The sequence below is a fragment of the Microcaecilia unicolor genome, chromosome 11 (genome assembly GCF_901765095.1).
Source record: "Microcaecilia unicolor chromosome 11, aMicUni1.1, whole genome shotgun sequence".
In the NCBI taxonomy this organism is placed as follows: Eukaryota; Metazoa; Chordata; class Amphibia; order Gymnophiona; family Siphonopidae; genus Microcaecilia; species Microcaecilia unicolor.
This window is the reverse complement of record NC_044041.1, coordinates 174,838,114-174,865,992: the sequence shown is the minus strand read 5'-3', so window position 1 is coordinate 174,865,992 and position 27,879 is coordinate 174,838,114. Positions and strand designations below refer to the sequence as shown.

General features: G+C 45.7%; 1 protein-coding gene across 6 annotated transcripts; it reads left to right on the top strand.

The window, feature by feature from the left end:
• B9D2 (B9 domain containing 2) lies at positions 1–27,152 on the top strand. Of its 6 annotated transcripts, none has more exons than XM_030218945.1 (4): positions 1–86; positions 879–970; positions 9,800–9,925; positions 26,651–27,152. In XM_030218945.1, exons 2-4 carry the CDS (start codon positions 883–885, stop codon positions 26,962–26,964), a joined length of 528 nt encoding a protein of 175 aa, XP_030074805.1. In that variant the 5' UTR covers positions 1–86; positions 879–882; the 3' UTR covers positions 26,965–27,152. The 6 variants fall into 6 exon arrangements, with proteins under 6 accessions (XP_030074805.1, XP_030074803.1, XP_030074804.1 ...); XM_030218943.1 differs by lacking the exon at positions 1–86 and adding an exon at positions 98–175; XM_030218944.1 differs by lacking the exon at positions 1–86 and adding an exon at positions 180–257.
• Positions 27,153–27,879: the final 727 nt, after the last annotated feature.

Here is a 27,879-nt window from a genome sequence, read left to right as displayed (position 1 = left end):
CCTCGATCGGCTTGCGTGACTCAACGGACCGCGCGTGGTTCCCATAGCAACAGAGGGGCAACGCGGCGCGGGGATTAAGCAAGGAGGTAAGGGCTGAGAACGGTTTTGGAATTAAGCACGGAGACTTAAGGGCCTCTGAACGTCGTGTGTGCAGGTCCCGGTCCGGGGGTACCGGGTACGTAGGAAGTGACGCATGGGCCCACTCCCTCTCCGGTAGCGTCGCTAGGCTCGAGGCGAAGCGCGTTCCTGTGAACTTCGCTGTACGGGGAGGGGAAATGTTTTTCTTTTCACTTTGGAGTGAGTGTCGTTTTTTTTATGATGTTGTGTATTCGTTGCATTTCTTTTATTACTTATGCAGGTTTCAATGTATTTCTGTTTTTTTCAATTTACACCCTCTTTAAGCAATGTGGGGTTTATAGTTCTTAATTCTACCCATTGAAATTCATGCTCGAGGGGTGTGTGCCAGAGTGCACCACAATGCACCTGGCAAAAGGTAAAAAACGGATACAGCACCTTGATAGGTTTGTCAGAAAGCTGGGGCTGACCTAAAATCTCCCTCCTAAAACGGGGTAACTTGGCACCTCTGCAGTAGGGGCTGTGGCCCTCCTGCATTTGCCAAATGCACATTTAGGGTTACTAAAAGTGGTTCCAGATTGGCCTGATAAGGTTGATCCAGTCTTGCTTTTACTGCAGTGATTTATAGTTTTACTTGGGGACTTTGGAACTCCCAAGTCCCTCTGTTGAATGGGGTAAAAGCTAGGAGTGGTTCAGTCTTCAGTGCCAGATGGGCTGCCAAGCTAAAGGGAAGCTTGTTACTCCTAGGTTTTAGCTTTTTACACAGTGCATTGTTATTCACCATTGTTCTTATTTTCTTTCAGGGCTATGGCAGAAGTCCACATTATTGGGCAGATCATGGGGGCAAGTGGCTTCCCCCAGCATAGCCTCTTCTGCAAATGGGGGGTCCATGCAGGTCAGAGTCAAATTCTCTTTTGGAAAATGTTATCTAATCGTTTTTTAACTCAAGTATTTTATTGACCGTTTCATTTTCAATAACAGAAAAAAAGGAGGAAAAACCCTATTGTAGAGAACTATGGGCAATATATAATCCAAAACCAAACACGTTCTCTCCTCGAAGAGGGGAGGACGCTGTTTCCAGTGGAGGCTGAGGTTTGTTCATGACAAGTCACTGTTTATTGCGATTATTTGTGTTAAATTTGCTTAACTCATTGGTGTTTGATGGTTGAAATGTGCGGTTAATCCATGATGTTTTGTTGGGTGATAGGGGGAGGGGAGCAGGAGTTGTGTGTAGGATAGTATTGGAGAATCGGGTTTTGCAGGAGGGTTATGAGTGAAGGGTGTTGGATGTTGGTAGTATGGGTGGGGAGGGGTTTGGGAGAGTTCACTTGGGTTCCGGGGGGGGGGGGGGTGGCTTTGCTCTAACAGGACAGGGGAAGGAAGGGAGGGGTCTTAAGGGCTGGGAGGGAAGGGTGAAGAGGCTGTGAGGCTTTGAGTTGGCACTTGCACTGCTACTACTAAGTGCACAAGTACAGGAAGGTTTTTCCTGCTCATGGAGCGGTCTTGCTGGGACATCGCTCTGGAGAGTTATCTTGTCATATTGGGCAGACACAGGTTATACTGGTGGGCGGTGGGATGGATAGCCTAAGGGTGGCTACTCTCAATGTAGGTGGTATTCACTCCCCCATTAAACGCAAGAACATTTTAAACTACAGCAGGCATTTAAAGGTGGATGTGCTTATGATTCAGGAAAGCCATCTCACCCCATTAGAACACATAAAGCTGAAGCAGGGCTGTTTTTTTTTTTTTTTTTGTTACATTTGTACCCCGCGCTTTCCCACTCATGGCAGGCTCAATGCGGCTTACATATTGTATACAGGTACTTATTTGTACCTGGGGCAATGGAGGGTTAAGTGACTTGCCCAGAGTCACAAGGAGCTGCCTGTCTTGAAGTGGGAATTGAACTCAGTTCCCCAGGACCAAAGTCCACCACCCTAACCACTGGTCTCTGCTTCCTTTAATAATAGACAACGAGGGGTAGCCATCCTCATGCATAAAGCGTTGGATAGCACCTGCCATAAAATAGTTCAGGATCCTGACGGCAGATGTGCCATCTGGGCGGGAATACTTCAGGGCGCTAGGGTTGCCTTGTGTTCAGCATATGCCCCGAACATATACTCACAAAGGTTCTTCTCCCTGTTGATGACCGCCTTGACTCCATTTCAGGGGTATCAGTTGGTTCTGGGGGGAGATTTTAATATCACGGCCGACCCATTAGTTGATTGTAACCCGCTGAAAGCAAGGCCCAAGGGGAAAGAGGTAAAAGGGATAGGGCTACTACAGAAAGAGTTTGGGCTGGTAGACACCTGGAGGGCGCTACATCTGGATGACAGAGAATATACCTAACCACTGGTCTCTGCTTCCTTTAATAATAGACAACGAGGGGTAGCCATCCTCATGCATAAAGCGTTGGATAGCACCTGCCATAAAATAGTTCAGGATCCTGACGGCAGATGTGCCATCTGGGCGGGAATACTTCTATTCCTATGTTCATAAAGTTCAGGCCATCTCTTTTTTCAGGAGTTTGTTCTGCAGCAATTGATGTGGGAGTAGTCTCGGACCATGATATGGTCTGGGTGGACTTGAAGCTTTCACTGAGAAAGAGTAGCGCAGGCTGGCGCATGAACCCTACACTATACTTAGAATCTGAATTTCGGGTGTTCTTGGAGGAGGAATGGAGGCACTACCTTACTGATAACGATCCCAGCGACACAGATCCGGTCATCTATGGGGATGCTGAGAAGGTGGTGATGACAGGGAAAATCATAGAATATATGACCCAAACGCGTAAGCAACGAGATGGGGAGCTTTTGATTCAGCTTCGGCAGCTACAAGAAGCTCGGGCCCTAGTTGCGCGGGGAGTGGAGGGGGCTAGGGACACTTTTAGAGAATTGAAAAACAAGATAAATGTCTGCTTAAACAGACGGGCTTTGAGGGACATCCAGCTATATAAATATAATTTGCATAGATGGGGAACAAGGCGGGCAGACTTCTGGCTACCTTAGTTCGCAACAGGCCTGCAAAGCAAATGATAACTGGTATTAAGGCTCCCTCAGGGCAGAGATTAACCCAGGCTGAGGAGACAGAATCAGCTTTTGTGGACTTCTATAAGGCGCTATATGACTCGGGCCAGCAGCATGAGTTGTTTTTCCAGGGACTTTGGCTTCTCTCGCTGTCTCAGGAGCAGTTAGATACTTTAAACACTCCGGTCCAGGGGACTGAAATACAAGCTGCTATCAAGAAGCTCAAGTTGGCAAAGGCTCCTGGGCCAGATGGTTTGGGGCCTGAGTATTACAAACTACTGGGGACCCAGATTGTGGGGCCATTTTGTGACTTATGCCAGGCCTTCTGCACTCCTGGACAGCCCACGGGAACCCTGACACTTGCATCTATAACAGTGTTACCTAAACCTGGCCGTAATAAGGAACAACTGGGCTCATACCGTCCTATTTCTTTGTTAAATTAGGACATAAAACTGTTTGCCAGCATCATGGCTGCCCGATTAAATAGGGTGCTTCACTCTTTGGTACATGGGGATCAATCTGGTTTTGTGCCTGGGAGATATGCCTCCACAAATATATTGCGCGCCTTGAACGCCATTCAAGCCAAAGGACGATCGGGAGATGCTATAATTGCCAGCCTCGACGCGGAAAAAGCATTTGATAAAATCATCTAGGATTACCTTTTTTGCGTTCTGCCGCAGTTTGGCATTTATGGGGAATTCCTGACTGGTATTCGAGCCCTTTACAGAAGTCCCACGGCACAAATATTGATCAATGGCAGTTTGACACCCTCATTTGCCTTGGAGTGGGGTACGAGACAGGGATGCCTCATCTCCCATGCTGTTTGTCCTTGCCCTAGAGCCCCTGGCTAATAAAATTAGGCAATCGATGGAGATTCAAGGTATAGTTGTGGGCGGTCATGAGTACAAAATTAACCTTTTTGCGGATGACATGCTAGTATTCTTGGGTCAGGCGTCTCGGGGGGGGGGGGGGGGGGGATCCCCCTCTTGATCTTGTTCAGAAATTTGGTTCATTTTCGGGGCTCAAGATAAATTTTGAGAAAGCGGAAGCATTAGCGCTGTCTACTAATTGTGAATGTAAGAGCTGGCCCGACTTCCCACTGGCGTGGTCGACGGGCCCAATGAAATATTTGAGTATACCTACATCTTGATTTTTCCACGATGTATAGGAAAAACATTCATGAAAAATGAGAGATGATTCACGCGCACTGTCAGCGTTGGAAAGATTATCCTATTTTGTTTTTGGGCCGAGTGGCATTGGTTAAAATGGTTCTGTTCCCCAAGATTTTATATCCCCTTCAGATGATGCCGTTGTGGGTCCATAGCAATGAGGAGAGGTTTTATAGGGGGATGATCTCCTCTTTCGTATGGGCAGAGCGACATGCCCGAATTGGGTATAATAAATGTATTAGTGATAAAAGTGAGGGGGGGGGGGGGGGGGGGGGGGGGGGTTAACTTACCGGATCTTAGGCTCTATAACGTTGCAGCGGTTATCCAGTGGATTCGTGACCATCCAGTGGATTCATGAACTACATTCGAGACACTTTGTGTTTGCACCTGCTTGTGTTTGGGATAGTGCTGCCTCCCCATCATTTGTCTTTTAATGCTCTGCACGCCCGTGGATCTCGAGTTAAACTCTCTCCGCTTCTGAGACCACTTCAGATGGCGTGGGACTGGTGGCGGCAGAGGTTGGGGGGGGGGCGTCTGGCCCATCGCCCTTTTTGGAGGTTCGTCATAACCCGGGGTTCCCTGCAGGTCAACGCACAACTTCTTTTGTGGGATGGGCACATAATGGTTGCAGATATGTAGGCCAAATGACTGGGGGGGGGGGGGGGGGGGAGACGGGATCTTTTCCTTCACTACTTGTCAGGACAAATGACACCTCTCCCCAAAATCTCTATTTTCCTATATACAGCTGCGACACTATCTCCTCGCTTTACGTAACGTAAATAAGAAATTTCGTGCTTTCTCCACACTTGATGATGCAGATGCCCGTCGCTTATAATAAAACTTTCTGGGTGGTACTACTACTACTACTTAACATTTCTAAAGCGCTACTAGGGTTACGCAGCGCTGTACAAATTAACATAGAGGGATGGTCCCTGCTCAAAGAGCTTACAATCTAAGAGACAAGTGAATGGTCAGTCCGATAGGGGCGGTCAAATTGGGGCAGTCTGGATTTACTGAACGGTAAGAGTTAGGTGCCGAATGCAGCATTGAAGAGGTGGGTTTTAAGCAAAGACTTGAAGATGGGCAGGGAGGGAGCTTGGTGTAAGGGCTCAGGAAGGTTGTTCCAAGCATAGGGTGAGGCGAGGCAGAATGAGCGGAGCCTGGAGTTGGCGGTGGTGGAGAAGGGTACAGAGAGGAGGGATTTGTGCAATGAACGGAGGTTACGGGCGGGAACGTAAGGGGAGATGAGGGTAGAAAGGTAGTGAGGGGCAGCAGACTGAGTGCATTTGTAGGTAAGAAGGAGAAGCTTGAATTGAATGCGGTATCTGATTGGAAGCCAGTGAAGTGACCTGAGGAGAGGGGTGATATGAGTATATCGGTTCTGGCGGAATATGAGACGTGCAGCACAGTTCTGAACAGATTGAAGGGGGGATAGATGGCTAAGTGGGAGGCCGGTGAGGAGTAAGTTGCAGTAGTCAAGGCGAGAGGTAATGAGAGTGTGGACGAGAGTTCGGGTGGTGTGTTCAGAGAGGAAAGGACGAATTTTGCTGATGTTAAAGAGGAAGAAGCAGCAGATCTTGGCTATCTGCTGGATATGCGCAGAGAAGGAGAGGGAAGAGTCAAAGATGACTCCGAGGTTGCGGGCAGATGAGACGGGGAGGATGAGGGTGTTATCAACTGAGATAGAAAGTGGAGGAAGAGGAGACATGGGTTTTGGTGGAAAGACGATGAGCTCGGTCTTGGACATGTTCAGTTTCAAGTGGTGGTTGGACATCCAGGTAGCAATGTCGGATAAGCAGGCTGATACCTTTGCCTGGGTCTCTGCGGTGATGTCTGGTGTGGAGAGATATAGCTGGGTGTCATCAGCATAGAGATGATACTGGAAACCATGAGTTGAGATCAGGGAGCCTAGGGAAGAGGTGTAGATTGAGAAGAGAAGGAGTCCAAGGACAGATCCCTGGGGAACACCAACAGATAGGGGTGGAGGAAGATCCATGAGAGTGAACTCTGAAGGTGCGGTGGGAGAGATAGGAGGAGAACCAGGAGAGGACAGAGCCCTGGAACCCAAATGAGGACAGTGTGGCAAGAAGTAAGTCATGATTGACAGTGTCAAAAGTGGCGGATAGATCAAGGAGGATGAGGATGGAGTAGTGGCCTCTGGATTTGGCAAGGAACAGGTCATTACAGACTTTAGAGGTACCGAGTGGGTAAGGCATGGAGAGCCTCCAAGTCATTTGCTCAGCTAGCAGGCCAGAGGAGCTCTAATGTTGGGAGTGGGAGTGATGGAGCAGGACCTTTCACGTTGTTTCCTTCTGGCCTATAAGATAACTCCCAATGTGGGGTTGCATGAGATCCAGCTCACTCTCTTGGCCCTAGTGTTGGCTAAGAAAGTTATGTTGCAGCACTGGGTGGACAGAACTCCTCCCCCTCTCGCTAAATGGTACGCTAGTATGAAACAAATGGCGGAGTGGGAGGGTGGAGGTTCATTTGACCGGACCCGGGGACGTCCCATTCCCTGCAGTGATCTGTGGCAGAAGAGCCGCGAGTGCCTGCTGTAGTTGTCCAATAATTAACAAAATGGAGATATGGGGTGGGATAGGAACCAGCCTCTGGGAATCGGGGGGGGGGGGGGCTAATGATGAGGGGGGTTAGTTATTTAGCTATTATAGGGGGGGGGGGGAACATGTATATTGTCTCATGAATGGTCAGGGTGCACAATCCAATTAAATTTCTTATTGGTTAGCTTGTCATTTAGTTTCAGTACTGTGCCTCTGTAGTAGTGATAGTTGGGGTTCAACTTGATTTCTCTGCATACAGATATTTGTAATATATTTTGTTTGTGCTTTTCTCTTGTTCAATAAAAATACAATAAAAAAAATTGAACCCAGTTCTAGAACAGGAATTCAGATTGCTGGGGCCAGTAATAGATTGACTCCCACTACATCTTTCTTTTCTTCATGTCCCAAGATATGTCATCTGCCATAAAACATGTAAGTAATACCTGATAGCCATGTAATCATCAGTGTTTAAGATAAATATAGACTACTCTGCTCAGCTGGTCCCTTCTGACTTCCTCACTGTTTCGCACCTGAGCTAAATACAGCATAAACTTAAGGCACCTCACGACCAGGAATAGATTTAATTGTTACACAGTGTGGGACAGAGACCCTGATTTCAGCCTGCCTGGGTGAGTTTATCTCTGTAGTCAAGCTGCTGGAGAAGTTACAGGGTTTGTTTTTTATGACTTTTATGCGTTGCATGTGTTTGTGTTTCTGTTTTGATTGCATCCTCTGCTGCCCGTCTCGTCTTCCGCCAGGGTCGCTTTACTCATACTACCCCTCTCCTCAAGACCCTTCACTGGCTCCCTATCCGTTTTTGCATCCTGTTCAAACTTCTTCTACTAACCTATAAATGTACTCACTCTGCTGCTCCCCAGTATCTCTCCACACTCGTCCTTCCCTACACCCCTTCCCGTGCACTCCGCTCCATGGATAAATCCCTCTTATCTGTTCCCTTCTCCACTACTGCCAACTCCAGACTTCGAGCCTTCTGTCTCGCTGCACCCTACGCCTGGAATAAACTTCCTGAGACCCTACGTCTTGCCCCATCCTTGGCCACCTTTAAATCTAGACTGAAAGTCCACCTCTTTAACATTGCTTTTGACTCGTAACCACTCGCCTCCACCTACCCTCCTCTCTTCCTTCCCGTTCACATTAATTGATTTGATTTGCTTACTTTATTTATTTTTTGTCTATTAGATTGTAAGCTCTTTGAGCAGGGACTGTCTTTCTTCTATGTTTGTGCAGCGCTGCGTAAGCCTTGTAGCGCTATAGAAATGCTAAATAGTAGTAGTAGTAGTAGTAATCCTTATAAGCAAAACATAATCATGCACATTATGGCTTCTGGGAGAGTATTATGAATTTATTTATTACTAGTAACGAAGGCCCGTTTCAAATCGCAATGAAACGGGCGCTAGCAAGGCTCCCCTTCGTGTGTCCTTCCCTAGTCCCTCCCGAGTTCTAGACCCCCTCAGTCGCAATAGTACGCCCCCTTCTTGGCCCTCCCACCGAGTTTTACACTCCCCGCTCCGTCGGATTAGAACCCCCTCCCTTGGCGTTACTGCTGGGGTGCCTCCCCCGTGGCGCAACCCCGTGGAGACCACCTTTACCTGCGGAAAACCTGGCCCGAAGCCTCTGCGTACGTGTACTGATGGAGGTGAAGTTATTTTCAGGGCTGTGGGGCGTTCCTTGTTGAAGGAGCTTCTGTTGACGTGTCTGTGCATGCGTCTGATGTCAGATGCACGCACAGAGATGTCAGATACTCCTTCATCAAGGCACGCCCCGCAGCCCTGAAAAGAACTTCACTGCCGTCAGCACAGGGACGCAGAGGCTTCGGGCCAGGTTTTGCGGAGGTAAAGGTGGTCTCGAGAGGGTCGGGGGCGGGGCAGGCAGTAACGCGAAGGGAGGGGGGAGTGTGTAAGTGCTTGTTAGGGGCGTGACAGGCTTGAAGTGGGAGGGATGGAGTGAGTGACGTGTGTGGGTGGTGGCTGGCGTGTTGATGGCCGTCTGTGTTGTGCCCTCGACATCATGACGTTTGACGCGAGGGCAGGGAACACAGAGATGGTGAGTTTCATGGCTTCACCACCATGAACTAACAAACCCTTGAGGGAGTGTGCAGATGGCTTCAGCAGGTTTTGTCTTCAGAACGTTGAGGTAGCGTTTTAAGTACAGATGGGGCGTGGCTGAGGGCGGGTCTATGAGTGAGGGTGACTGGTCCTCCTGATAGCCTAGCCTATGAAGACTACAGGAGTTCAGTGCTTCAGTGATTTGGAGTGAGATTCAGAACATTCGAGGTGGGATTTATTTATATAGATACTCTTGAATATTATAAGAATATAACAGAATACATTAATAATATTCTCCCAGAAACCATGATGTACATAACATTCCATTCCCATAAGCAAAACAGCCACAACACATAAACACACATGCAGCGCAGACCCCTGAACTCAGGACCTCTGACGTCCTTCCTGACCTACACCGTGTAACATACTTAAATCTATTCCTAGGAAAGAGGTACCTTTCCTCAGGTTCATATTAACTGAGGCGCAAAAGAGTAGGGAACTCTGAAGGAGGAGTTTTTTTTTTTTTTTGAGGGGATGAGATATGATTCATTGTAACTAGAGGTTGTTTTTTTTTTTTATTGTCAGCTGCTGTGATACCTGAGGAGAAGAGCTGTTAATAACATATGGAAATAATAAATGGAACAATGTATTGATAGGCCTAATACCTCGAGAGGCTTTATAGATGTAACAGAGCAGTGCGTTCCAGTATCAGTGTGACACCTAGACATTCCCTGACCTGAGTTTAAGGTCTCTGTTTACAGAATTGAGCAACTGTCCCCACATGCAGAGCTGTTTAATAACCCAAAGCCTTTGTTTAATTTCCTGACAGTGATGGAGAACAGTGTGTTCGGATGCAGGCATGCTGTACCGTTGGGGGTTGGGAGCTGATGTCTTTGTTTGTTCTTCAGGTAGTGCTTGGAAGTTATTGTCTGGGGTGGCGGAAGGACAGACCCAAGTCGACAATCCCCAAAACGAAGAGATGGCTTTCTGGTCCCATCCCATCGACATACACTTTGCCACGAAAGGCTTGCAAGGTAAAAATGTTTGTGGCTTGTTTTGTATCGCTCTGATGGTTACCGGGAATCAGAGGAATGTCGAGGAGGGTGGTATTCTGCTCTCTAGGAGCTGTGAACTCCTTGTACTGACTGCCTGAGTAACCCCAGAGTGGAGATGTAGGGAGTTAGGGAAAACCCAGCACGTGGCACCAGAACAAAACCCTTAATTAAAGAGTAAATCATTTTTAAACTAATTTAATTTTCTGAAGATGAGTGCATATATTCTACATTACGTGTGCAGCAAATCATTCCATGAGAACTGCTCCTGTCAAAAAGAGAATGTGATGAGAAGGATCATACAGGTCATTAGCAGATCACATAACCACTGATACAGACCTCCTTGGTTCACCAAGCTGTCCCATGCATGCGGTGTGAGGGGGCCTTTTATTAAAGGTTAGCTTGAGTAATCTTCAGCAGGTCCTGTTTTATTCCTATGGGCCCTTCTGCAGATGACTGGAGCTGATCTTTTGTAAAAAAAAAAAAAAAAACTCCCTAAATTATCTAATGCAAATGTTGCCTGCCTACTGGACTGATTTTTGTGATGGTTCGTCAACAGTATTAAATATTGTTAATTAAATATTTTTTTTATAATACACGTTTTGATAATACTCTTCCATATTCTGGATAATGTTGTTTCTTGCAGTGAGACTTTAAGCCAGGTGTGCTTGCTCCTGCCTTTACTGATGATATTTTCGGTCATTCGCCACCTTTTTAGGAAATAATTTTGCCATATTTTCCTTTTGAGCCTCCCTCCTTCTAGTTTCACACCATGGCTTTTGTCCTTGAACTGCGTCTTGTACGGAAAATCCTGCCTGACAGATATTTGAATGTTTGTCACATACTGTCATTTCTTTTCATGTCTCCAGCAAGCACAGGGTTTAGTATTTTAAGCCTTCCTGAGTAATTATGAATAATTTCTATAGTGCTGCTAGATGTGTCCAACAGTTAGACACACAATCCTTGCTCTATGGAGTTTTCAGTAGGGTGGAGCATCCAGGACTTTTTTCATGTCATTTTTGTTTGGATTTTTTTTCATTTTTGTTTGGATTTTTTTTCTTTAATTTCTAACAAATGTTAAGTTTGCCCCTCTTCTTCAAAGTGTACATGATGAGGGAAATTCAGCAAATGGCGCCCCAAGTTAGGCACTGGGATGATCTGCGTTAAGCTAGTATTCTGTAAATGGCGCAGAACGACCTATACAGAATACTAGCTTGCTGCACATTTCACAACTAACTTTGGGTGAAAGCACTTAAAAGCTGGTGCCCAAATAATGGTAGTTGGCGAGCAAATGCAGGTATTCTATAACATTAAACCTATTTTCTGAGAATGCCACTGCCCCTTTGGCGCTACACGCTATGAAATTTCCAATAATACTAGGACTAGGAGGCATGCAATGAAGCTACAAATTAGTAAATTTTAAAACGAATTGGAGAAAATATTTCTTCACTGAATGTGTAATTAAACTCTGGAATTCGTTGCCAGAGAATGTAGTAAAAGCAGTTAGCAGGGTTTAAAAAAAAGGTTTTGATGGCTTCCTAAAAGAAAAGTCCATAAGCCATTATTAAAATGGACTTGGGGAAAATCCACTGCTTATTTCTAGGATAAGCAGCTTAAAATATATTGTACTTTTTTGGGATCTTGTCAGGTACTTGTGACCTGGATTGGCCACTATTGGAAACAGGATACTGGGCTTGATGGACCTTCGGTCTGTCTCACTATGGCAATACTTATGTTCTTATGTTGTGCTATAGAATAGGGTATAGGGCAGATCTGTGTGTAATTCCTAATTATTGCTAATTGAGTGCTTATTAATGCCACTAAGTGTTGGCGCTTAATTAGCTAATTAGTTTACATGTAGATCTGTGTTCCACACCCAAAATTGCACCCCCAACTCTGGGCAACCTCTAGAGAGTTTGGCATTATGTACACCTAGTGTGCCCTCTACATTCATTTCAAGAGAGCCCATCCCTAGCTTATAATGTGGTCAAGGCACACAGATGACAAATACGAAGTTCAGGAGCTTTATTGTAGAAAAATAGTTAAAATGAACAATGCCGAAATTGGGGGTTTAAAGTTGGTGTTCTAGTCAGAATTCAAATGCAGTCGTGGAAGGGCCCGACTGCAGAAACTCAGGAAAACGTCTTCTTATACAGGTGCAGGAAGTAGGGGCTGTGGTGCAGGCCCTGTATTGCTTTAGCAACCCTTCCCTGTCCTCTTGGTAACCTGCAAGGAGCAACCCAAACAAGTATACAGTCAACTTAGTGATTTCCCAGTAGGCACTGTACACAGATCTTCAACTCAGAAAAAAAACTATACAGCTTTGCACAGTCCATAATGAAATCAACTGGTCCCCTGGTGGACTGTTATCCAGAGGGACTGTAAAAACCTGCAGGATGCAAGTTTTTAGAGCACCCCTCCCTTCCAAAAATCCTTCACAACATCCGATCAACAGATACATCCCCTCCCATCCACACCCTTGCTTCCCCCCCCCACCCCCCCCCCCCCCCCCCCCCCCCCCCCCCCCCCCCCCCCCCGCCAAACAAAGATGTAGGATGGAGGACCCCCTATGCATCTCCCTCAGTCGGGACCTGGAGGTGATCCTGGAAAAACTACATTACACAAGGGATTAGGAGCAGTTACTGAAATCCATCCCTTTAAAATCAGCTTTTTTGCCATCAAAATAGCATAGAGAATAAACTACTTCTGTGCAATGAAGACTATTCTGTTGGACTCCCTACTCTCTTCAGGTTCCCAATCCACCAACATTAACAGAATATATGTAAACTGGGTTTACCAAGTACTTGCCCAAAGGCAAATTGAACTGAACTCCACAGGTCAGCTAGCAAGGGACAGTCTAAGGCATATAGGACTGTTGTTGGCTGCCTGTTGCATTTCAGTCACTCATCGGAGTCCCAGAGGTTCATCTGGACCCCTCTGCACTTAGTAATATACACCTTATGAGATAGCTTCAACATAATTTCCTGCAGAGGGACAGAAGAGAATCCCAATAGGTACTCAAACTGTAATATCTATGCCCAGCTCTTCCTGCCAGAGTCTGGCTGTGGAATTCATGTGGGAAGTGGAGCCAGCTATAAAAATGTCTTTATACCAAATCTCTAATTTATTAAGGGCCTCTTTTTATCAAGCTGTGCTAGCAGCTCCCAGTGCAGTAATTCCAACAAAGCCCATTTACTTTAAACGGGCTCCATCATTATTGCTGTGCAGAAACCACTAGTGCGGCTTGATAACAGACCCTGAATTTGATAGGTAAATCTCCGAGACCCTCATCAGTTTCATTCCAGTGTATACTATCCTCCACCTTCCGCTTCAGTTCCCCCCAATAGTGGCATAACTGTAAATAGTGAATAAAGTGGGATTTGGGAATGCTATACTTCTGCTTGACCTGTTCACATGATGGAAATTTATTTATTTGGATTTTGCTCGCACTTTTACAGTAGTGTCTCAAGGTGAGTTACATTCAGGTATATTAGGCATTTCCCTGTCCCTGGAGGGCTCGCAATCTAAGTTGGTACCTGAGGCAATGGAGGGTTACGTGACTTGCCCAAGATCACAAGGAGCAGCAGTGGAATTTGAACTGGCCACCTCTGGATGTAAAGCCCAGTGCTCTGACCGCTAGGCCAGTCCTCCAATCTTCCAACAAGGCTACCAGATCCCCCATAGTCCAACATCCTCACTGCTCCCAGAGCCGAAGTCTAGAGGTCCCCTTGCTTCTCTGGGAAATCTGCGTTATTACAAATTGCCAAAAAGGAAATTGCCGGAGATAAATGCCTATGCCACCAACTCCAGGCTCGAGGGAGTGACCTAAGGAGCCCTTTGGAGGCATCACCTCCGTCCCTCCAGGGCGTATGCATCAATGTTAAACAGTCCCAGGTACCTGCCAACGCCCTAGCTAATTCCGGTGGGCATAACATGGGGTACATAAGTACATAAGTAGTGCCATACTGGGAAAGACCAAAGGTCCATCTAGCCCAGCATCCTGTCACCGACAGTGGCCAATCCAGGTCAAGGGCACCTGGCACGCTCCCCAAACGTAAAAACATTCCAGACAAGTTATACCTAAAAATGCGGAATTTTTCCAAGTCCATTTAATAGCGGTCTATGGACTTGTCCTTTAGGAATCTATCTAACCCCTTTTTAAACTCCGTCAAGCTAACCGCCCGTACCACGTTCTCCGGCAACGAATTCCAGAGTCTAATTACACGTTGGGTGAAGAAAAATTTTCTCCGATTCGTTTTAAATTTACCACACTGTAGCTTCAACTCATGCCCTCTAGTCCTATTATTTTTGGATAGCGTGAACAGTCGCTTCACATCCACCCGATCCATTCCACTCATTATTTTATACACTTCTATCATATCTCCCCTCAGCCGTCTCTTCTCCAAGCTGAAAAGCCCTAGCCTTCTCAGCCTCTCTTCATAGGAAAGTCGTCCCATCCCCACTATCATTTTCGTCGCCCTTCGCTGTACCTTTTCCAATTCTACTATATCTTTTTTGAGATACGGAGACCAGTACTGAACACAATACTCCAGGTGCGGTCGCACCATGGAGCGATACAACGGCATTATAACATCCGCACACCTGGACTCCATACCCTTCCTAATAACACCCAACATTCTATTTGCTTTCCTAGCCGCAGCAGCACACTCAGCAGAAGGTTTCAGCGTATCATCGACGACTCCTCTCCCGACTCCCTAATCCACCTCAGCTTTGCCACTGCATTATAGAGATGCAAATTAGGAGCTCCAGCAACCCCCTTAGATTTCTCCATCACAAGTTTATAGTAACTAAGCCTGGGGACCTTCCCTCTCCAAAGGAAAGATTGAAGCATCCTTTCTAAGAACTCACCCAGAAGGAGATCATCTGTAGGGGATAAGGAGGTTTGGGAAGCAGCGAGAGGGGTGCTATCCAGTCTTTTGCATTGAGTGTCACATGTATGATTATCTCCCAATTGGTGAGGTGTCATATGTGTGTGCCCGATGCAAAGAGCTCCTAGCTCTCAGAGAACGTGTCCGTTCCCTTGAGGCTAGAGTAGCAGACTTGATGGAGCTGAGGGAGACAGAGAGGTACATAGAGGAGACCTACAGGGATGTTGTAGAGAAGTCCCACCTCCAGTCAGGTAGCCCCTGTTCTACCTTGGAGGAGGGAGGTCTCCTAGAAGGAGAGCATCACCCTGGTGAAGTAGGAAGTACTCCTGTAGCCAGGACCTGCCCACCAGGGGATGTATTATCCTTTCGCACCGAGGATATATCTCCAAATGTTGCCCGGGAGGGAAAGGTTAGGACAGCTGTTGTACTTGGTGATTCGATCATTAGGCATATAGATAGCTGGGTGGCTGGTGGACGTGAGGATCGCCTGGTGACTTGCCTGCCTGGTGCGAAGGTGGCGGACCTCACGTGTCACCTAGATAGGATTCTAGATAGTGCTGGGGAGGAGTCCGCTGTCTTGGTACATGTGGGTACCAATGACATAGGAAAATGTGGGAGAGAGGTTCTGGAAGCAAAATTTAGGCTCTTAGGTAGAAAGCTGAAATCCAGATCCTCCAGGGTAGCATTTTCTGAAATGCTACCTGTGCCACGCGCAGGGCCCAAGAGACAGGCAGAGCTCCAGAGTCTCAATGCGTGGATGAGACGATGGTGCAGGGAGGAGGGCTTTAGATTTGTTAGGAACTGGGCAACATTCTGGGGAAGGGGGAGCCTATTCCGAAAGGATGGGCTCCATCTTAACCAGAGTGGGACCAGGCTGCTGGCATCGGCGTTTAAGAAGGAGATAGAGCAGCTTTTAAACTAGAAATGGGGGGAAGGCCGACAGTCGCTCAAAAGAGCATGGTTCGGGATAAGGTATCTTTCAAAGATATCACCATAACAGGGAAGATAGAGTATCCTGATAGTGAGGTTGCAAAAGAGACTGTAGTAGATCGGGTATCTTTAAATAACAATAAAAATCAGACAAAAGATTGCCAATTAATACTGTCAAGTACTAAGCATGATGTACTTAGGAACAACAAACATAGTTTGAAATGTCTATATGCGAATGCCAGGAGCCTAAGAAATAAGATGGGGGAGTTAGAATATATTGCACTAAATGAAAAATTAGATATAATAGGCATCTCTGAGACCTGGTGGAAGGAGGATAACCAGTGGGACACTGTCATACCGGGGTACAAATTATATCGTAGTGATAGGGTGAATCGGATTGGTGGAGGGGTAGCATTGTATATTAACGAGAGCCTTGAATCAAATAGATTGAAAATTCTGCAGGAAGCAAAACACTCCTTGGAATCACTGTGGATTGAAATTCCATGTGCAAAGGGGAAAAGGATAGTGATAGGAGTGTACTACCGTCCGCCTGGCCAGGACGAACAGACGGATGCGGAAATGTTAAAGGAAATCACGGACGCAAACAAACTGGGCAACACAATAATAATGGGGGATTTCAATTACCCGCATATAGACTGGGGTAATGTAACATCTGTACACGCAAGGGACATAAGATTTCTTGATGAAATCAAGGACAGCTTCATGGAACAGCTAGTTCAGGAGCCGACAAGAGAAGGAAAAATACTAGACTTAGTCCTTAGTGGTGCTCATGATCTAGTGCAGGGGGTAACGATACGAGGGCCGCTTGATAACAGTGATCATAATATGATCGGTTTTGATATTGGCATTGAAGGAAGTGAAACTAGGAAATCAAGTACGCTAGCGTTTAACTATAGAAAAGGTGATTACGACAAAATGAGAAAAATGGTGAAAAAAAGACTGAAAGGAGCAGCTCGCAGAGTAAAAAACTTGCATCAGGCGTGGATGCTGTTTAAAAACACCATCCTGGAGGTTCAGGACAAATATATTCCACGTATTAGAAAAAAGGGAAAAAAGACTAAACGTCAGCCGGCGTGGCTAAACAGTAAGATAAAGGAAATCATTAGAGCCAAAAAACAATCCTTCAGAAAGTGGAGAAGAGAACCAACTGAAAGTAACAGGATAGATCATAAGGAATGCCAAGCCAAATGCAAAGCGGAGATAAGGAGGGCAAAAAAGGACTTTGAGAAGAAATTAGCGTTGGAAGCAAAAATACATAGTAAAAACTTTTTTAGATACATTAAAAGCAGGAAACCGGCCAAAGAGTCGGTTGGGCCGCTGGACGAAAATGGTGTTAAAGGGGCGATCAAGGAGGACAAAGCCGTAGCGGAGAAATTAAATGAATTCTTTGCTTCGGTCTTCACCGAGGAGGATTTGGGGGGGACACCGGTGCCGGAAAGAATATTTGAAGCGGGGGAGTCGGAGAAACTAAACAAATTCTCTGTAACCTTGGAGGATGTAATGGGTCAGTTCAGCAAGCTGAAGAGTAGTAAATCACCGGGACCCTGATGGTATTCATCCCAGAGTATTAATAGAACTAAAAAATGAACTTGCGGAGCTACTGTTAGAAATATGCAATCTGTCCCTAAAATCGAGTGTAATACCGGAAGACTGGAGGGTAGCCAATGTTACTCCGATTTTTAAGAAAGGTTCCAGAGGAGATCCGGGAAATTATAGACCGGTGAGTCTGACGTCGGTGCCGGGCAAGATGGTGGAGGCTATTATTAAGAATAAAATTGCAGAGCATATACAAAAACATGGACTGATGAGACAAAGTCAGCACGGATTTAGTGAAGGGAAGTCTTGCCTCACCAATCTAATGCATTTTTTGAGGGGGTAAGCAAACATGTGGACAATGGGGAGCCGGTTGATATTGTATATCTGGATTTTCAGAAGGCGTTTGACAAAGTGCCGCACGAAAGACTCCTGAAGAAATTGCAGAGTCATGGAATCGGAGGTAGGGTATTATTATGGATTAAGAACTGGTTGAAAGATAGGAAGCAGAGAGTAGGATTGCGTGGCCAGTATTCTCAGTGGAGGAGGGTAGTTAGTGGGGTCCCGCAGGGGTCTGTGCTGGGCCCGTTGCTTTTTAATGTATTTATAAATGACCTAGAGATGGGAATAACTAGTGAGGTAATTAAATTCGCCGATGACACAAAATTATTCAGGGTCGTCAAGTCGCAGGAGGAATGTGAACGATTACAGGAGGACCTTGCGAGACTGGGAGAATGGGCGTGCAAGTGGCAGATGAAGTTCAATGTTGACAAGTGCAAAGTGATGCATGTGGGTAAGAGGAACCCGAATTATAGCTACGTCTTGCAAGGTTCCGCGTTAGGAGTTACGGATCAAGAAAGGGATCTGGGTGTCGTCGTCGATGATACGCCGAAACCTTCTGCTCAGTGTGCTGCTGCGGCTAGGAAAGCGAATAGAATGTTGGGTGTTATTAAGAAGGGTATGGAGTCCAGGTGTGCGGATGTTATAATGCCGTTGTATCGCTCCATGGTGCGACCGCACCTGGAGTATTGTGTTCAGTACTGGTCTCCGTATCTCAAAAAAGATATAGTAGAATTGGAAAAGGTACAGCGAAGGGCGACGAAAATGATAGTGGGGATGGGACGACTTTCCTATGAAGAGAGGCTGAGAAGGCTAGGGCTTTTCAGCTTGGAGAAGAGACGGCTGAGGGGAGATATGATAGAAGTGTATAAAATAATGAGTGGAATGGATCGGGTGGATGTGAAGCGACTGTTCACGCTATCCAAAAATACTAGGACTAGAGGGCATGAGTTGAAGCTACAGTGTGGTAAATTTAAAACGAATCGGAGAAAATTTTTCTTCACCCAACGTGTAATTAGACTCTGGAATTCATTGCCGGAGAACGTGGTACGGGCGGTTAGCTTGACGGAGTTTAAAAAGGGGTTAGATAGATTCCTAAAGGACAAGTCCATAGACCGCTATTAAATGGACTGGAAAAATTCCTCATTTTTAGGTATAACTTGTCTGGAATGTTTTTACGTTTGGGGAGCGTGCCAGGTGCCCTTGACCTGGATTGGCCACTGTCGGTGACAGGATGCTGGGCTAGATGGACCTTTGGTCTTTCCCAGTATGGCACTACTTATGTACTTATGTACTTATGACCATTTTAAACAAGGCACATCTGACCAGTAGAGACAAAGGCAAGTTTTTTTTTTTTTTTTAAATGCTATCCAACTTAGCCTGCATGTTAAACTTATACATCATACGCAAGTCTGGATCCAAATGAACACCCAGATACTTTTATGCTAGAAGAAGCCAACCGAATCGGCCAGTCAGCCCCCCCCCCCCCCCCCCCCCCCCCATCTTCGACTTATAGAAGTTCATCTTTAAACCCAAAAGACTTCCAAATGCACAAATCGGATCTGTGATTTTACCCAAATCCAATGCAGGGCGACCTAGAGAAAGCAGTATATCATTTGCAAACAAATGAATACGTTACTCCTGGTCCCCCATACAGAGCCCCTGCAAATGCAGTTGCTGCCTAACCTTTTGCGCAAACGGTTCCAAAGATAAAATAAACAAGAGTGGAGAGAGAGAGGACATCCCTGACGGGTGCCCCTCAGTAGCTGAAAGACCTTCAACAGGAACCCATTCACCATTAACTATGGATTTGGAGTGGAGTACAACAAATGAATCCACGAACTGAATGATTCTTCCAAATCAAACTTCCTCAGCACCTAAAACAGATAATCACAAACTACCCTGTTGAAGGCCTTTTCCGCATCCAGACTCAGCAAAGGCCCTGCTCACCACCAGGGCCGTGTAACACTAGAATTGCTCAGATGATATTGAAGGATGCATACCGTATACCAACCGGGTACAAACCATATCTTTTCTGAATTTATTAACTGGGGCAGAAACCTATTCAAACGGGAAGTCAAGATTTTGTCAGAATCTTCAAATCCTGATTAAGCAAGGCTGTGGGACGAAATGACTCCACCCTTTCTAAATCCTTCCCTGGCTTAGGGAAGAACAAGACAAGCTCTATTTTGGTACTTTCCCAGCTCACCCATATTCTGTTTTTTCCTGATACACCTGTAGAACGGGAAGCACCAAATCCAGGATTAATTTGTAGAATTCTTGGCCATAGCCATCCAGGCCTGGTGATTTGACCTGCTTCAAAGATGCTATAGCTGCTCTGATATCCTCTACCTTATTTGGGGCATTCAAGAAGGCCCGCTCTGAGTAAGACAAAGAAGGGATATCCAGATCTGCAAAAAAGGCATCCTGCTGCATGGCATTGCAAGGTACTTTAGTATAGAGGCCTTTGTAATATTGCAAAAAGGCTTGTTCACTTCGCATCCCCACCCGCTGCCCTCAGATATGTAAATGAATTACCAAGTGTTTACGTGGGCGACCCAGATTCGCCAGCAATCTCCCTGACTTATTACCCCATCTATGCAAGTTGTATTTGTCACAAAATGCTAAGCACCCGCCTGGGGGTTACCCTGTGTCCACCTGAGGGATCTCCCCAGACTCGCCTGCACCTGGGCTCATGTTCTATACTAGCACCCTCCTCCCACCGGCTGGGTCCCACTCGCTCTGGGCTAGTCTTCCACTCTCAAGTTATTCCTCAGTGATTACTAGGACACAGGGCCACACTCCAGGGGTCCAACGGACCAAGCATAGAAATACCAAGATTCTTAGTCCAGAACAGCAGAGTCAATAAACTTAAAAATGTCTATTGTCACAGAACTTGAACAGTGAACAGAAAAAGTTGAACTCGGCAAACAATAACAGGTAACTGAATATGGATCAATTATAAAAATCTAAACATTTGTTTACTACCTGGGGAGTTCAGGAAATATAGCTACTCACAGGTTATACAACCTTGGCTGACTTCTAATATCCGCTACCTACGTTCCTGTACCCGCTCCGCCGAACGCCTCTGGTGGAAATCTCGGGCCCTTGCTGATTTCTTACACTTTAAGTTCATGCTGACCTCCTTCCAATCTGCTCTTTTACGCGCCAAACAGGATTATTATATCCAACTGACCAACTCTCTTGGCTCTAACCCTCGACTTCTCTTCACCACATTGAACTCTCTCCTCAAGGTGCCCCCTCCCCCAACTCCCCCTTCATTATCTCCTCAGACCCTTGCTGAATTCTTTCACGACAAGGTTCAAAAGATAAACCTTGAATTCTCTACCTCGCCACCTCTCCCTCCACTAGTCCGTTCCCCTCTCTCTCCTTCCCCTCATTCTTTTTCCTCCTTTCCTGAAGTTACTGTAGAGGAAACTACACTTCTCCTTTCTTCCTCAAAATGTACCACGCCTTTAAACATGCTGTGGTCACACCTCTCCTTAAGAAGCCTTCACTCGACCCTACTTGTCCCTCTAATTACCGACCCATCTCCCTCCTTCCTTTTCTCTCCAAATTACTTGAGCGTGCTGTTCACCGCCGCTGCCTTGATTTTCTCTCCTCACATGCTATTCTTGACCCACTACAATCTGGTTTTCGCCCTCTCCACTCAACCGAAACTGCTCTTACTAAAGTCTCCAATGACCTGTTACTGGCTAAATCCAGAGGTCTCTATTCCATCCTCATTCTTCTTGATCTTTCCGCTGCTTTTGACACTGTCGATCACAGCATACTCCTTGATATCCTGTCCTCACTTGGATTCCAGGGCTCTGTCCTTTCCTGGTTCTCTTCCTACCTCTCCCTCCGCACCTTTAGTGTTCACTCTGGTGGATCCTCTTCTACTTCTATCCCTCTGCCTGTCGGCGTACCTCAGGGTTCTTGGTCCCCTCCTCTTTTCTATCTACACTTCTTCCCTTGGTTCATTAATCTCATCCCATGGCTTTTCCTACCATCCCTATGCTGATGACTCCCAAATCTACCTTTCTACCCCTGATATCTCACCTTGCATCCAAACCAAAGTTTCAGCGTGCTTGTCTGACATTGCTATCTGGATGTCTCAACGCCACCTGAAATTAAACATGACCAAAACTGAACTTCTCATTTTTCCCCCCAAACCCACCTCCCCGCTCCCCCCGTTTTCTATTTCTGTTGATGGCTCTCTCATTCTCCCTGTCTCCTCGGCTCGAAACCTTGGGGTCATCTTTGACTCTTCTCTCCTTCTCTGCTCACATCCAGCAGACTGCCAAGACCTGTCGTTTCTTTCTTTACAACATCTGTAAAATCCGCCCCTTTCTTTCCGAGCACTCTACCAAAACCCTCATCCACACCCTTGTCACTTCTCGTTTAGACTACTGCAATCTGCTTCTTGCTGGCCTCCCACTTAGTCACCTCTCCCCTCTCCAATCGGTTCAAAACTCTGCTGCCCGTCTCGTCTTCCGCCAGGGTCGCTTTACTCATACTACCCCTTTCCTCAAGTCGCTTCACTGGCTCCCTATCTGTTTTCGCATCCTGTTCAAACTTCTTCTACTAACCTATAAATGTACTCACTCTGCTGCTCCCCAGTATCTCTCCACACTCGTCCTTCCCTACACCCCTTCCCGTGCACTCCGCTCCATGGATAAATCCTTCTTATCTGTTCCCTTCTCCACTACTGCCAACTCCAGACTTCGCGCCTTCTGTCTCGCTGCACCCTACGCCTGGCATAAACTTCCTGAGCCCCTACGTCTTGCCCCTTCCTTGACCACCTTTAAATCTAGACTGAAAGCCCACCTCTTTAACATTGCTTTTGACTCGTAACCACCTGCCTCCACCTACCCTCCTCCTTCCTGTACACAATAATTGATTTGATTTGCTTACTTTATTTCTTGTCTATTAGATTGTAAGCTCTTTGAGCAGGGACTGTCTTCTATGTTTGTGCAGCGCTGCGTATGCGTTGTAGCGCTATAGAAATGCTAAACAGTAGTAGTAGTAGCTCACAGGGCCTTAGTAAAGAGATCTTTCTCTCTCTGCTACCTGGCTGGGAAAAATCCAGTACCTTTAGGCTAGATTTGAAATTCAGGGCATCAGTTTTGAAAGTAGCTGCCCAATGGTACTGCAGATTGCTTTTCCATAAGCTTAAACTGGAAAGAAGAGTCTCTTTCTGCAACAGCATTAAAACTCAAAACATGCACCATCTGCTGGCCAATTAGGAGAAATACACTTCATGAAACAATTCAGTTTTCAGGTCTGGAAGCCCACTTTTTGTCACAGTATTTATACAACAAAATGTTCTCTGATCCAGTAATTTGTCTATCTGCATGTGTGATTGTTTATATTGCTGCTTATCCCCATCCTAAAAAGAAGCTTGGTGTCTCCTCTGTAAAGCTCGCAACTGATCTGTGAGATTCAGTAGTTCCCGGTCCCTAGCCTTCCTTTTTTTGACCCAAATAGGAAGTGTAGTCGCACTAATACCCTCAGTTTCATTGAGAGAATCCTGACAAGCCTTGCATAAAATATGGCAAACGGGTCTCTGTATAAGATTAGAATTAATTCTCCACCAGCGAGACAAACTCCTATCTGACACCCGCAAGGTGATCTCTACTGCCGCATGATCGGAAATTATCAAAGGTTAAATATTACACAGATAGTGAAGAAAAAGCAGCAGTGGGCACTAAAATGTATTCTAGCCTGGCATAGACCTTGTGGATGTTGGAATAGTGAGTAAACTCCGTGTTCGCCATGCATCCACCATATCCAGCTGTGTCAACAAAAAACTGACCCCCGTATCCTCGTGACTCAGCACAAGCAGCTGCTTAGCAGCTTTACAATCAGTGAGGGGGTCACTGTGATATTGAAGTCTCCTCTTATAATCAGTTGGTATTCCGCATATTGCATCATCAGTTCTACCACTGTCCTGACCCTTCTTGCTTGAAATCCTGCCTGAGTTGCTGTTTCAACCTGGCCCTAAGAAAACTGTCTTTTCCCTAATCCTTCTAAATGTGAAACTGTTGCCTTTACTCCTCTCTCCTCTCCTCTGCCTTCACTACCTATAGTTGACAACAGGCCCATCAACTACAGCTCTTCTGTCAGGATCTTAGGGATCATATTTGACTCTGACTTGACCTTTAAACTGCAAATTGACTCTGTTATGTGTTACTCCTTCTTTGCCCTCCAACATATCTGTGCCATTCACCCTTTCTTGTCACCTCATTCTATTCTCACACTCTTCTTAGCCCTAATAGTCTCTTGTATTGACTACTGTAATTCTCTCTAGGCTGGTTTGCCTTTATATTTTGTTAATACGTCTCCAACTCATACAATCTATCTCGGTCAAACTTATTCACCTGGCCCACTATTTTGACCGTGTCACCCCACTTTTCCGTCTTGAGCATTGGCTTCTAGTTTCTTCTCACATCCACTTTAAGCTGCTCATTCTGGTCTTTAAAAACCACTCTTGTCTCTTGTCCCCCGCCTACCTGAATAGACTGTTGATCCCCTATTCACCCATCCATGCTCTTTGTTCTGCCTCTGATAACTTGCTCTGTGACCCAGCTCCTTCTGTTCATGTCTCCCTCACACGTGAGACTGCTTTTAGTTACCTTGGCCCCAACCCCCACTTAGGTCCCCTTTTTCTCTTCAAGAATTCAAAGTTCATTTAAAGACCGCCTCAGTCTTTGAGGCCAGTCCCAACTAGATTCTCTTTCTCACACCCTCCAGCTGCAGCTGCCTACCTGTGCTTATGTCTCTCGTCCTTGTGTTCATTCTCTGTCCACCATCAGATTACTAACTTTTTCATTGTAAACTGCTGAGCTGCCAGTTTTGGCCCTTTTTTTCGGTATATCAAGTCCTGGAAATAAATAAATAAATACTCTCAGTAACCTTAAGAAGATTTCAAGAACTGAATGCAGAACTGCTGATGGGCTTTAAGTAGTGATCTGTGAAAAGGAAGGTTCATAGTTTTGGACTGGCTACTTTTACTGGGAAAAATGATATATAAAATCGTGAAATCAATAAACAAATACCCCCTTTTACCTGTCTTTCTGTTACCTCTTTATTTCCAACAGTGGTTTGTGAAAGTGCCATTCCTGTGTTCTGCCCTTTCAGGCTGTAAAAAAAAAGAAAAGATTCAAAGCAGAAGTTTGGGGATTACAGAGATTAAGAAATTCATTATTCACGGCTCAGTGAGCCAACAGTTTCAGACAAGAAAGCCCAGAGCCCCCCTTCAATGCAAATTAATTTTACATCATTACAATGCCTTGGGATGAAGTTTTCTGTTCATTTCAGCTGTAGGAGAGGGTTTTTTTTCTTTTTTTTTTCTTTTATTTAATTCAATTTATCAGTCTAATTTGGTTTCTCGATTTAATCCGCTTTGTTTTGCTCTGCTGCGTCTGCGCTGGAAAACACTACTGTTCACTCAACTAGATGCTTCCAGCCTTGTATTCCAGCAGCAGAAGGTTGGACCAAATTTTAAGAAAAAGAGACCTTCCCTTCCCTATGATGAGCAATCTTCTGATTTTGGAGTTGTGTTTAGGGTTTTAGGGGTCTTGCTGTAAAAACTGGAAATACAGTTTCTAAAGATAATCTGTTAACCCCAGGATTTGTCCAACAAAATTAAGCATTGTGCAAAGATTACTTCCCCCTAGATAGTTGTAAGAAAGGATCCACTTTTGAAAGACAGCAATCTGTTCTCTTTTGCACAGCCTCTTTCCTGTGAGAGCCACTGTGCTTGATGTACAATAGTTTTCTCACATTATCGTCTTTATATGTACATAGTAACATAATGACGGCAGATAAAGACCTGAACGGTCCATCCAGTCTGCCCAACTGCCTCACTCATTCTCAATTCATGATTAAAGCAACAATGAATATGATGTAAAATACTTGATCATGGTCTTTCTTTGGCGTTTCTGGGACGTAGACATCCGCCCAGCCTTTTCTTTATGTTCTAACTACTGGAGTTGCTATCGATATGTCTCTGATAACTTAACGTTGTGCTATGCATCCCCACCCTTTTTGTGTCTGTCGCCATCTTTGTCTGGTGGCATTGACCTGCCGTGTTTGGTCAGTTTTTATGTTTTTGCTTTGTTGCATTACTAAGTATGTGCCCTGCTATGGTGGTTTGCTGAGGACCTGATGCTCAAAACTCCAGCGCTGTTCCTAACAGTGCAGTAAAAATACCGCTGGAACAGCGCAGAAAAACAATGCCCTAATGCTCAGTGCTAATGAGATGCAAATATAGGTGCTCATAGTGTTGAGCATTAGGGAGTTCAGTGGGAGGATTGCGCTTGGTGCATGCGCAGAAGAGTTACGCATTAAGCTCTGCTTCTATGTATATGCGCCTGGTAAAACCCAAATGTGAAGCCCACATTGGTACCTGTTTTCTGTGGCCTAAATCTAAGCATTTTTATTGATGCAGGAAACAGACGTCAGTGTGTGCTTTCACTGGGCATTTTTAAATTTGTTTTTTTTCTGTTAGCATGGATGCTTTAAATTTAGATGCAGGAAAGAGATGCCAATGTGTGGGGTTTGCTGTTTCTCACAACCAGCGCTTAAAGGCTTGCGTGGGCTTCCTTCTACTTCCAAGAACAATCAAATCTGGCAGATTTTGCAGAAATAATCATGAGAAAAGCATGAGAATCATGGAAAATTCTCTCTTCCAATACCTTAATTGCTGCTCTGACCTGACATTAATTTTGTTTAGGGTTCTGTTTTCTGAGCATTGGGGAGGAACACAAAATGCCCTCATTAACATGAGCTTGACTGCATTTGCATGCTGTGTGCGCTAAGGCCTGGTGCATGTGCTGTTTGCCGCTCTAGACCCTTCTGAACATTCTGCGCAGGTAAATGCGGGTGCTAGTACGGCGCTAACAGCCCGCATTTACTATTGAGCATCGGGGCCTGAATGTGCAAATACAGGATTTTAGACTGACTGGTTTTCATTCTCTCACTCTCCTAGGTTGGCCCAAGTTGCACCTGCAGGTTTGGCATCAAGACTCCTTTGGCCGCCATGAGCTATATGGCTATGGCTTCTGCCACGTGCCCTCCAGCCCTGGCTTCCACCAGTTGGAGTGTGTGACTTGGCGCCCTCAGGGCTCCTGGCAAGAGCAGCTGTCCCAGCTGTTTGTCGGAGGTGGGCCTCAGCTGAAGAACAGTGACCTGATCTATAGTGGGGCTGACCGTTACCGTCTGCAGACCACTGCCATGGGAAAGATACACCTGCAGCTGGGGGTCCTACTGCGCCACTTTGACCGCTATGGAGTGGAGTGCTGAGATGCGGACACATTCTGGAATCATCCTCTACTGCTGTGCCACACCCTCTCCACTAATAATTAAGACCTTTTTTTAATTGAAATATATTCAAATTCAGTCCTGCTACAGAGATGTGTGTGTTGTCGAAGGTGGCACAACTAGAGAATGACACGGGGACAGGGAACTGCAGTAACTGTGGGGATGGAGACGGGGACGGGGCGGGGACAGAGCCCATGGGATGGGGATGGGGACAGAGCCCACATGGACAGGGGACCCGTGTCATTTTCTACTTTGAAGCTTGTTAATGAACTGGACTGTTACTTATGTTTAAGTGAGATATTTTGATTTTTTGGAAAAACAAGCAAACATACTGGCCACAACTAGCAAAATTTGCATGGGGGATCCTGTACATCCTGCTACCAGCACATCTTCTAAGAAGACAACTTCTATTCCAGGAAGGACTGTGGAAGACTGGAGAGCTAGATTGAATGACTTCTTATTTATCCACAGATAAAAAAACCGTAACAGTGCTTCATAGGGCATATTTTTTCCCTCTAGGGCATATAGAATGGGTTGTATTTTATACCCCTGGACATTTTAACAGTGTGAATTAGGATTCCTTGGTGTAGTAGAAATCAGCTATTGTTGGGGTTGCAAAGGGTAGAGGGTGGTGGTGGGAAGGAGGGTTATTATAGCTGTTCATTGTTATTATTGTTCTCTATTTGTAATTTATACACAACAGTTGCACAGCGTATTGTTCCTTTTTATACTTTAATAAAAAGAGTTGAATATAAAATCATAAGTGTTTGAGGCTTCAGCAGATGAGGTCAGAAGGGACAGGGCCTGCAGGGACGGAGACAAACTTTGTCCCCGTGCCATTCTCTAGGCATAACTGCTGCATGACAGGTCTGAAAGAAATTGGGGAAAAACATTATC